Source organism: Gracilinanus agilis, chromosome 4, assembly GCF_016433145.1.
Source record: "Gracilinanus agilis isolate LMUSP501 chromosome 4, AgileGrace, whole genome shotgun sequence".
Lineage (NCBI taxonomy): Eukaryota > Metazoa > Chordata > Mammalia > Didelphimorphia > Didelphidae > Gracilinanus > Gracilinanus agilis.
Window position 1 is genome coordinate 7587180 of NC_058133.1, and position 12246 is coordinate 7599425.

At 40.3% G+C, this 12246-nt stretch overlaps 1 protein-coding gene across 1 annotated transcript in view; it reads right to left on the reverse strand.

Moving 5' to 3' along the window:
* The window catches only part of LRRC7 (leucine rich repeat containing 7), a 360178-nt gene that overhangs the window by 89573 nt on the left and 258359 nt on the right, over nucleotides 1-12246 (reverse strand). Inside the window, exons 16-19 of the mRNA XM_044674756.1 lie at nucleotides 11267-11515; nucleotides 6369-6569; nucleotides 4467-4578; nucleotides 4070-4250 (exon numbers count right to left, since the gene is read on the reverse strand). Of these exons, the coding sequence (XP_044530691.1) occupies nucleotides 4070-4250; nucleotides 4467-4578; nucleotides 6369-6569; nucleotides 11267-11515 (743 nt within the window). The remainder of the gene's footprint in view (nucleotides 1-4069; nucleotides 4251-4466; nucleotides 4579-6368; nucleotides 6570-11266; nucleotides 11516-12246) is intronic.

The window sequence follows — 12246 nt, forward strand, 5'->3', positions numbered from 1 at the left end:
ATTCCAGAGAAAAGCAGGGAGAGCCAAGAAGGTTTTCTTAAATAAGCAACGTAAAGAAATGGAAGAAAACAATAGAATGGGAAAGAGAAGAGATCTCTTCAAGAAAATATCACAGTAATGTTTCATGCAAAAATAAGCATGATAGGGAGAGATTGGGTCTAGATTAACATGTCACACCTTATACCAAGATAAACTCAGAATGGGTGAATGACTTGAATATAAAGAAGGAAACTATAAGCAAATTAGGTGAGCACAGAATAGTATACCTGTCAGATCTCTGGGAAGGGAAGGATTTTAAAACCAAGCAAGAGCTAGAAAAAATTACAAAATGTAAAATAAATAATTTTGACTACATTAAACTAAAAAGTTTTTGTACAGACAAAACCAATGCTACTGAAATTAGAAGGGAAGCAACAAATTGGGAAAAAGTTTTATAACAAAAGACTCAGACAAAAGTCTAATTACTCAACTATACAAGGAACTAAATCAATTTTACAAAAAAATCAAGCCATCCCCCAATCGATAAATGGGCAAGGGACATGAATAGGCAATTCTCAGATAAAGAAATAAAAAATGTCAATAAGCACATGAGAAAGTGTTCTAAATCTCTTACAAATCAAAACAACTCTGAGGTATCACCTCACACCTAGCAGATTGGCAAAAATGAAAGCAGGGGAGAGTGATGAATGTTGGAGACGATGTGGCAAAATTGGGACATTAATGCATTACTGGTGGAGTTGTGAATTGATCCAACCATTCTGGATGGTAATTTGGAATTATGCCCAAAGGGTTTTAAAAGACCATTTGCCTTTTGATTCAGCCATAGCACTGCTTGGTTCATACCCCAAAGAGATAATAAGGGAAAAGACTTGTACAAAAATATTTATAGCTGTGCTCTTTGTGGTTGCAAAAAATTGGAAAACGAGAGAATGTCCTTTGATTGGGGAAGGGCTGAACAAATTGTGGTATCTATTGGTGATGGAATACTATTGTGCTCAAATGAATAAAGAACTGGAGGAATTCCATGTGAACTGGAATGATCTCCAGGAAGTGATGCAGACCGAAAGGAGCAGAACCAGGAGAACATCATACACAGAGGCTGATACACTGTGATACAATTGAACATAATGGACTTTTCTACTAGCAGCATTGCAAGAATCCAGAGCAAGGCTGAGGGACTTATGAGAAAGAAAACTAGCCACATTCAGAGGAAGAACTGTGGGAGGAGAAACACAGAGGATAAACAACTGCTTGAACACATGGGCTGATGAAGATATTATTGGGGATGAAGACACTAAACGATAACTCTAGTCCAACTATCAATACTATGGAATTAGGGCTTAATCAATGATACATGTAAAACCCAGTGGGATTGTGCATCAGCTAAGGGGAGCTGTGGGGTTTGGGGAGAGGGAAAGAACATGAAACATGTAACTATGGGAAAATATTCAAAATAAAAATGAAAATAAAAAAAGAAAAAAGAAAAAAATGAACATGATAAAAAACCAAAATGCTAGGGACTTGACAGAAGTAGAAGAGATTAAGAAGAGGTGACAAGAATACACTGAAGAACTTTACAAAAAAGTTCTTATCATCACTGATAATCTGATCTAGAGACAGACATCCTGGAGAATGAAGTCAAGTAGACCTAAGGAAAAAGCTAGTGGAGAGAATGGAATTCCAGCTGAGTTTTCTAAAATCCTAAATGATGATCCTTTGTTAGTGTTGCACTCAATATGCCAGCACTCAATGTTACAGTGGTTACTAGGTTAGAAAAGATCAACTTATATCCCAGTTCTAAAGAAGAGTAATGCCAAAGAATGTTCAAGTTACCAAATGATAGTGCTCATTTTACATGCCAGCAGGTCATGCTTAAGATTCTGGAAGCTAAACTTCAGCAATATGCGAATCAAAAACTACCAGTGAAGGCTGGTTTTCAAAGAGGCAGAAGAACCAGGGAATGAATACCCAACATTTGCTGGATTTTGTAGAAAACAAGGGATTTCCAGAAGAATGTCTGCTTATATTTCTCTGTGTACACTAAAACCTTTGGCAGTGTGGTGGATTACAACAAAATGGGGCAAGTTCTCAAAGAGATGGGAGCACTAGATCATCTTACTCACCTCCTGAGGAGCCTATGTGGGGGTCAAGCAGCAACATTTAGAACCTAACAGGGAACAACTGATTGGCTCAAGATTGGGAAAGGAGTACAATGAGGTTTTAAGTTGTCACCTTATTTATTGAACTCATATGCATAGTATTTCATGTGCAATGCTCAACTGGATGAATCCAAAGCCAGAATTAAGGTTGCCTTAGGTATGCAGATGATACCATTCTGCTGGCAGAAAGTAAAGAAGAATTAAGAAGCCTCTTGAAGAGGATGAAAGAAGAGAATGTAAAAGCTATTTTGAAGATTAACATAAAATCCCTAAGATCTTGGCAATTGGTGCCTTCGCTTCCTGGCATGAGAGGGAGAAGAAATGGAAGCAGTGTTAGATTTTCTATTCTTGGGTTTGAAGATCATGGCAGACAGTGACTGCAGGCGTGATGAAAGACACTTGCCCCTTAGAAGGAAAACTATGGGAGATTTGGACAACATGCTAAAAGGCAGAGTCATTATCTTGCTGATACAAGTCTATATGGCCAGAGTTATGGTTTTTCTAGGAGTAAAATGTAACTAATAGTGTGGGATTATAAAGAATACTGAGCACCATAGAATTAACACTTTCAAATAGCGGCACTGGAGAAGACTTTTGAGGGTCCCTTAGACAGGAAGTGATCAAATCAGTCAATACTAAAAGAAATTAATTCAGACTATTCACTGGAAGATCAAATATTGAAGCTAAAGCTTAAATATTTTGGTCATTTTCATAATGAGAAGACAGAACTCACTAGAGAAGACCCTGATGCTGGGAGAGATTGAAGGCAAAAGGAGAAGGGAAAGGCAGAGCATGAGATGAATAGATAGTGTCATAGAAGCAACAAACAAGAGCTTGGACAGACTTTGGAAGATAGTGGAGGACAGAAGGTCCAGGCATGCTATGGCCCATGGAGTCATGACTGAATAATAAAAATGGATACACATATACATACACATAAACACACACACACACACACATATATAATATATACACACACACACACATATCTATATGTGGCAGAGAGAGAAAGAGAGAGAGAGAAAGGAAGAGAGGGAGAGAGAGAGAGAAAGGGAGAGGGTGGAGAAGAAGGTAGAGGGAGGAAGAGAGAGATATGTATATATAATTACAGAGTTGGTAGGCACCTTAGAGGGTATTTAGTTCTCACAAAATTTTACAGGTCAAGAAACTGAGGCACAGAGCATTTAAATGACTTGCTCAATAGTACACAGTTAGCGAGTAAGAGCTGGAAATGGAACTCGTCCTATATTTCCAAACCCAGAATTTTCTCCATTATATCTCATTGCTTCATTTTTGAACTTTGATAAGTAGTTCCTTAACTGTTGATAAAGATAATGTCAGTGGTGGAGACATTATAATATTTGCAAAAATGAAAAAGGATGGGATGCATTATCCCCTCTGACAATAATCTGACCATTGTTTACAAAAGCAAAAATAATACTAAAAGGCATCATCTACGCTGGGGACTCAAAGACAGAGGATAGCTTTGTATTGTTTTTTAGGAGTCTGCCCCTTCTGCTAGGAATAGCTGCTGATCCTGGACTTTGCTCACTCATGAATGGGAGAAGGTGGGGTGGACTTCAGTGGTGATAAGCTAAATACTTTTGCATGCCACGATGACTTTATGGAGTTGATTTAGAGTCAGTCATTTCTCCAGAGTGATAGTTTTCTACAGGGTTCAGGAATGTGGAGGGCAAACGAGATCTTTCTGCACCCTCTTTCCACCATCCTCAGAGTGCCCTCACTTTTTCGGTCCCCAAATATTTGGGCTACTTGATTCAAGATTCTCTATCTGTTGTGTTTTCTCCTCTGCTGAAACTAATCCCTAAGGCAAGAGGGCAGCGTTCACCTACTTTCATTTAAAAAAAATAGTCATTCGAGAACCCCCAAGAGGGACTATGTGGACCTACCTGTTGCCCCACAGAGAATGATTTCCAGCATCTTTAGCTGTTGTCTGCAAGGACCCCGCTTTAGCACGGGCATTCGACGATCCTGAGGAAGCCTGAGAAGGCGAGTAGTCCGAATATGTACCCGAGGAAACGCTGTTATTTAGACACTGAGGTTTATCGACTTCAGACTCATCCGTTGATTCTGAAATTGAAGGGGGAAATTGAGCAGAATCGTGACTATTTACGATTCGGCGTTCCCTAGAACAACATGCTCCCCAAACAAACACTGCATTCTGCTCTCGGAAACCACCATTGTGAAAGAGACGTACATGAAATACCAGAGGAAACATGGTATTTGGGTGGGCAATCCTGCACAGATATTCGGAAAATCACTGAAATGCCAGTTTGAAAGTATTACCCTTTTTGTCTTTTGCTAGAAGAACGAGTTTGGGAGGGTATAGCGGAGCCTCGGCCAGTGAAGGGTGAAGTTCCCCAATCCTCATCTCACTGGCTGGATGGACAAAAGAATCCTGAGAGGCAGGAAGATAAGAGAAAACCTATGAATGTGCATCAGTGACCCAAAGGCTGCCTGGAATCAGATAGGGGCGACACAGCTCAAAGGACCTGGGGGGGTGGGGGGGAAGGAGAAAACACCAGAAGCTGCCCACAGCAAGGAGGCAAACCCACATTCATTGGTCGAGCTGCCAAGCCATTTTTACGAGTGCCTACTGTGTGCAGAGTTCTAGGCAGGACACAGACATTTAGAAGTGATGCTCTCAGGTGTCCTTGGTAGAAAACATCAAGTAAAACCATCATCAAATAGAGAGGAAACCACACACACACAGACACACACACAGACACACACACACACACACGCGCACACACACACACGCACACACACACACACACACACACGCACAGGCATTTAGAGTACTGTGAGATCTGCGAAGCACTTTACACCCATTAGGCACTGGCGCCTCCCTGCCAACCCTGGGCTGTCAGGGCCTACAGATATTGGATGGAAGCTCCCTAAATCGCAGCTTCTTTGTAACTTAGAGGATTGCAGAGCTGCCTAGAGCACTGAGAGTTTAAATGACTTCTACCTGGTCACACCCAGGTCTTGAACCCAAGCCTTCCTGACTCCAGAGCGGGGTCTCTGCTGCCCAGGGCTGTCTTTCCTATTTGAGAGTAGAGAAGACTGAGCTTCGCCATCATTAAGTGGCTAAGCCCATGGTCACTGAGACAGGGAGCACCAATCAGGAAAGAGGCCAAAGTCTCCCTGGTTCTGAGCGTCACACTCCAGCTTCCACATGAGTTTCTCCCAGATACCCGTCTGTATTTCTGATGCGACCAAGGCTTAGGACAGGCTCCAAACAGGAGGCAGGTAGCCCGGTGGATAGAATGTCCAGTGGACTGAGTGTTTGGCATGGAGGCAGGAAGCCTTGTGCCCACATTCTGATGGAGGGGGCAGTGGGAAGGGAGCACTTCCTTCCCTTAAAGTATTTTATTGTTGCCAATGAGGATTTTTTTAAACCTTGACCTTCTGTCTTAGAAGGCAGAAGGATGGTAAGGGCTAGGTAACTGCTGTTAAGTAGCTCACCCAGAATCCTGTAGCTAGAAAGTGTCTGAGGCTAGATTTGAACCCAGGGCCTCCTATTTTGAGGTCTGGCTCTCTATCCACTGAGCCACTTGGTTGTTTCTTGTTAATAAGGTTTTAGATGAAAGACTTGACCCAAAGAAGAAACTCATGTGCCATTTGCTTGAATCCAAATTATGCTGAAGTCTGAAATAGGCATCGTTGCAATCATCAGGAATCATTCATTTAACTTATCACAACAGAAACTTTTTCCCTCCTAAGGATTAATATAATGAACATTGTGGGTCAATCAAAAACATATCGTTACAGTGAGATAATCGTTGTTGGCCAGAGCTTTCAGGGAGAGTCAACAACTAATTCTTGAGAAAAGTTGGAAAAACTGGGGCTCTACGCTAACCATTGGACCAACAGAGTTCTATTTTACGTGAAGGAACACACTCGTTTATGCAATGCAAGACTCCTGTTTGGATGCGTTTCCAAAAGTTCCGCCACTATCCTTGAAGCACTTGACTCATTCAGGAGTAGTTGTGAACCCCAAACCGATGCCACATGGCTAAGCTATTCCAAGGATCTCAACCTAAACTGGACATCCCACCAGTAACTCTTAGTACGAGAACTGCTATTAGGAACTATTAAAAAAAACCGATGTAGGCGGCTAGTAACTAACTCTTAACTAAAACTAGGAATACCAACTAGTAAATAGTGCCAGTAACGGGGAAATACCTCAACTGTAATCTCCTTTGGGGCAACTGGCCACTTGTGTTCATACTTCTCTTTCACAGGTTGATCCGTATTGGCTGCTGGATTGGAATTCTCAACACGTACTCCATGGCTCGTCTTTCCCACCAGATTTTGAACAGATTTGACCATGTTCTTCAAGTCTTCTGGGTAAGGGGTTGGGTATCGTTTTAGGTTTATTTCAACCTGCAAGTTTATAAGAAGAAATTGAACACAAAATGTCTGGGGGCCCCATTTTCAAGCAACTTCCATTGCCTCTGGACTAGCTAGTGAAAATGCACAGGAAATCACGAGGACTCCAGGCATTCGACAAACTCTGCTCTGGGTAGAAGAGTGCTTATCGTACTCCCCAGCTCTTTTGTGCATGCAGCATTTAGACGGCAGCCCCTTCCTTCTCCCACCTACGCCTACCTAGCACATGCCCGAGAATCCCAGCAATGTAAATAAACCCTCATATTGACAGAGCTTCTAGACTACCGAATCATTCTGCTAGTGGCCACCTAATCTTTTGGACTTTGTGGATGAATTCCTTCCATCTGTTAATTACTTATAAGTAATAATACTGATGTTAATGACATGCATGCAGGAAAAGAGGGGAGACATCCCCCCTCTGATGGTTTTCATGCAGTATTGTTATGTGTAAAAAAAAAAAAGAAAAGTAGATAAGATCGGGTGTCCTAATATGCATCGGAGAGATGTTAATGAACACGTTACTTGGAAACATCCATTATTTCCAAAGTAGTAGGAGAGGAAAGCATCGGAAAGGTCCTTTACATTGAGTTTTCACCCAAGTAAAGTACAGTTTAGTGGGCCTGTTAGAGCAGATTCAAACCAGGCAAATGAAATGGAGAAGTGAGGCGATCTTCTAGCAAGGCTACGCTGGAAGGCCACAGGGGCTTCCCTTAGCTCTGGGGTCAGCTCAGTGCCATCAGATGATATCCTGACAGAAGAGTCTAGCTTTTGTTTTGGCAAGGATTAGCCTCAGAACCATCTCAAAGCTCTGCTTCCCTCTGTCGATTTAGCTTTGACGAAACATGTGTGCGTGTTTCATTTCTAGAAAACGTGAAATTCCAGACAAATCACAGTGTAGACTGAAACAGACCTATTCATCGGAACTGATTTAAAAATAGTGCAGGTGCAAATTCAGGGGTGTAAATTTGTCTTCCCTCTTTCAAAAAAAAGTGTCATCTCACAAACGAGTAAGATTTGAACATGACAACTTTGGATGTTCATCCAAATGCAGAAATTGGGTGTGCGTTTGAGTGAGTGGGAGCCTTTGTGCCTGTGAAACTCAGTCTGGTTCTTAAGAAGCGGGGCGAATGTTGAAGAGAGAAATTATTTCGCCATCAAAAAGGAAATGAACATTTCCGAATTCCCTAAAATAACAACCACAACAATAACAACAACAACAACAACAACAACACAAAACAAACAAAAACCTTCTTATTGTACTGTCCAGATTATATTTTTAATAGGGGCAATAAAGAAGTAACCAATTATTTAAAAATTATTTAGAGAAATGGAAAACATCTGGTAATAAGGCAGACAGATAGCTTCAAATTGTTTTCTATCACATAAGTTGTTGAGAATTCATAGCATGGGAGTTAATTTAGAAATATAATAAATTATTAGGACTTCTTCAAAAAATAAACCTCATTAACAATTTTAAACACTATGATAAAAGTGTTTTTTAAAGGTTTAATTCCATATGGTGAATCTTAAATTCAAAATGTAAAAATATAGTATTTTTTCTAGAAAAATCCATTTTTGTAGAAAAAAAATATATGTTATATATATAGCAAAAAATATGCACTACTCTTTAGATTGGTATTGGGGATGTTCATCTGCCATAGTTGATTTATTTTTAATTATTTTATTGAACTTTAGTATTTTTGATATCTGACGTTTGAAGAAAAAATACAATTATTTCTAAAAGGTAAATAGTTTAGTGCAGTAATTATAATTTCTGTCAACATTATTTTTTATTAGCATATAGCATTGATATGGAAAGTCATGCTCAAATATGAAAAAGATCAGATTAAAGTTATATATATATATATAACTATTTCTTTCTTATCTGCAAAGTAATTTTTTTTTTTAAAACCCTCACCTTCCGTCTTGAAGTCAGTACTAAGTATTGGCTCCAAGGCAGAAGACTGGTAAGGGTAGGCCATGGGGGTCAAGTGACTTGCCCAGGGTCACCCAGCTGGGAAGTGTCTGAGGCCAGATTTGAACCTAGGACCTCCCGTCTCTAGGCCTGGCTCTCAATCCACTGGGCTACCCAGCTGCCCCCCTGCAAAGTAATTTTAACATTAAATTTCTATGGAATGTTGAAGAAGTTAAGAAAGGAAGCCGCCATTTTGCTCATTCAAGATCTAGTTGGAATAATATTTGTTATTCTTTGTCAAACCCATTTGCTTTTGACAGAATTACATGGAAATGAGCTCTTAACTATATTCATCATATTTTCTGAGTATTTTGTCAAGTGAATACATTTTGGTTACATAGCAAATATTCAAGCGAAAATATATTTGCGTGTGACAAATTTGGGGACCGATATTTAACCTGGAAAATAATCTACTTGTTTGAAGTTGATTAGAGGAGGCTTAACTGGAGGAAAGCACTGCTGGACTCTGGGTCAGGAGGGTTGATTGTTGGGCCCAGCTCTCCTTTCTCCTTCTACTTCTACTAGCAAGAAGAATCGCTATAGGGAAGTCAGATAATCTTTGTGACTCGATTTCTCTATCTGAAAAATAGGAATTCTAATCCTTGTGTAATCTGTTTTACAGGGTTGTTGTAATGATAAAATCAAGCAATAGACATACAGGCCATTGAAAAATTAAAGGTATAAGATAAAGTAAGTTAACATGAAGGTTGTTTTTTTAAATGAATATGGATCCCTTTGGCGAGCTGGGATTCAAACTCACATGTGTTGCCATATGCTACCTTGGGTTTTTTCCTAATCTTCTTCAGATCTATTTGAAAAGAAGTCTACACTGGGGGCAAATGAACATATTTGGATGCTATAAGTGACTCACCAGTGTGGGCATGAGACACACTCACACACGTGCACACACACATACACATGTAGTCTTGTAGAAGACAGATTGGCAGTTTAGAATCTTTTGTTTGTTTAAAATGAAATGGGGTTTGTTTTAATTTTTCCCTAATTATTGAAATGGGTATCACAATGTGGTACAATACCAATTTTGAAAAATTCAGTAAATGCTTCTTTGACATTTCCTTAATGATTCTTTTACTAATTTTCAGTAGGTACGCTGAGTGCTCCTGTGATGATAATAAACATGTGATCAGAAATCATTAAGTTAGTATCCCAATAATATAAATTATTTAACTAGTTTCCTATTAAAATTTTAAATTGCTTAGGACAAAATATCTCATTCTACTCTATGCTATGGAAAAATGTAAATTTGTTAAAATTTAGGCAATGTATCTGCAAACACTCATTCTGTGATTGCAATGGTGCACTCATCACTTGCTCTATAATATTTGTAAAATACATTTTACTGACTAGGAAATCCTACTGAAATATTCAATCAGTTTATGTAAAATAGGCCAATGTTTGATGCTCTTCTCTTTCATTTTTAAATCAATTGGAAACATCATTTTGTTCAGAAATCATAAATTCAAAGAGTAAATCTGCTGTTTGGAAATAGCAAGACATTAATTTTGAAGTAGACATTTCTGAAGGTGAAGGGATTTTAAATAGATATTTACAATACTAGGACTTCAGCAGGGACAAATGTCCATCTTTACAATAGAGCTATTGTTGTTTCCATAAGAAATGACTTGATTCTAATTTTATTGGGCTGTAAAGACAATACAAAGTCAAATTTCAGGAGAAAAATTGGAGTCGCTGTGCCCCAATCATTCCATTATTTATTCTCATATTATTCATTATTATCTCATATTATGAGAATATTTATTCTCGGGTGGGAAATTAAAAAATTAAAGGAACTCTATGAAGACTTTAGAGGAAGAGATTTTCACTCTGCCTCACTTTGCAGAAGTGTTTTTCTACAGGACACAAGAACATAGATAGACTCATACATTTGGGCCAGAGGAGCTTCCAGGCCACCCTCAATTTACAGATGAACAAAGTATGGCTAAGAAAGATGAAATGACTGATTTGTCCAGGTTCCCATAGTTGGCAAAAGTCTGAGGCAGATCTGAACCCGAGCCTTCTTGCCTTCAAGGCTAGTCCCTTATCCACTAGGCTATGCCTCCTTCCTTCCAAATCAGTTTATTATGTGTCAGTAATACCACTGATTCTTTAAGTGATAATCAACACAAAGTCTTGGACTGTGATGGCACCAACATGGTGCTGTTTGCTGCAACTTCAAAGGAAATGGGTGTCTTTTAAGAAAAGCCCATCTTAGTGTTGTTCAATGTGCCTTTCCTGTGAAATTCCATCCAGAAGCAAATGCCATTTAAAAACTGGAAGCTCTACACGCTTCAGCTCCCCCCCACCAAGTTTGGATCGCCCAGTCGTCTAACTCTGTCAACACGTCTGTCCAGTGGCTAAGGTTCTAGCAGTGCTCTCGTGCTTGGGATGGGAAAATCCATGATTCACAACAAAAGCTACAAACTAACCCAAGCTGGTCCCCCCAAGTCCAGAGGCACCCCGGTGCGTGATTCCCCCTCCCACTGAACACCTCCCCTGCCCCCCCGGCCCGCCACACAGATGCTGGGATTGCCAAGTATCCATCACAAAATTCCATCTGGATTAAGCAATGGCAATTAGAAAGCAGGTTGTCAATCGTCATTCCTTACAAAAACCATGCAGAACATACCCCATAAAGCACTGGCTCCAAGGCAGCCTCTATATGGGGGGATCTCCTGCCCCCAACACCTAGGCCTACCTGTCTGCCACTTAGAGAGGGAAGACTGGTGGAATTTGCTGCAACTGGCAATGGAGTACACATGCTCCTTTCCTGCTGGAGGCCACTTATACACCCCCATGCCAGCTGTGGGTCAATCTGGGCAACTGGCATGTCTTGGATCTGCTGATCACACCTGGCCCATGGTGTGCAGCAATCGCCAGACAGTCTGGCAGGTTGGAGGGTAATCCCACGCTGGCCCCTTTCCCAGGGGGCTTGGCAAGGCTGATCCTGTGGGAGAAGGAATCTCCATTTTCTGGGAGAAAGAGGAGCACTATAACAACACTTTCAGTTTATCATTTCTCTCTCTAGCCTGACTCGGGTGCACCTTGTGGCGATGCATCGAAAAACCGGACGCCAACTAGCTTTCTCTCTGTTTTTATCAAGTGGCAACAATATGGCGGGATGCTAACAGCTCCTAAGATTTGTCCCCAAAGGCAGCCATCGGGCTGTGCTACACACACAGTCAGGGAATTAGACATTAGTTCATGTGCGAGTCGAAGGTATAGGTCAATAGTGCGTGATTTTCCATGTTCTGAATTGGTCTATATCAAGAGATAAAAATGGGCACTAAATTGAATGCACATGGAATAAACCAGAAAATTGAGATTAACCCAGTTTAAGATTTCAGTGTAACCCATTCATCATGCCTCCATGATGACTTATTTAGAAGAATGTTTGTATTCTAACTTGCCCCAGAGACGCTGGCGTTGGAAATACTTGAATCGGCCACAACCAAGTAGATGGAAACTTTAAAATCAAAATAAAAACACAATCATAACAACAACAGAAGCCGCAAAGTAAGCTCCAAAGTAAAAAGAAAAGCTAATGGGGAAGCCAAGAAAAGAAAAAGGAACTTAAATCAAGAGAGTAATTCTCCGATTCCCTCCTGGGATTTCCTCCCCCAATAATAACCCACCACCCAGAGGGTAGGGACCTGGTTTTGGCCTCTCTCTTCTTCC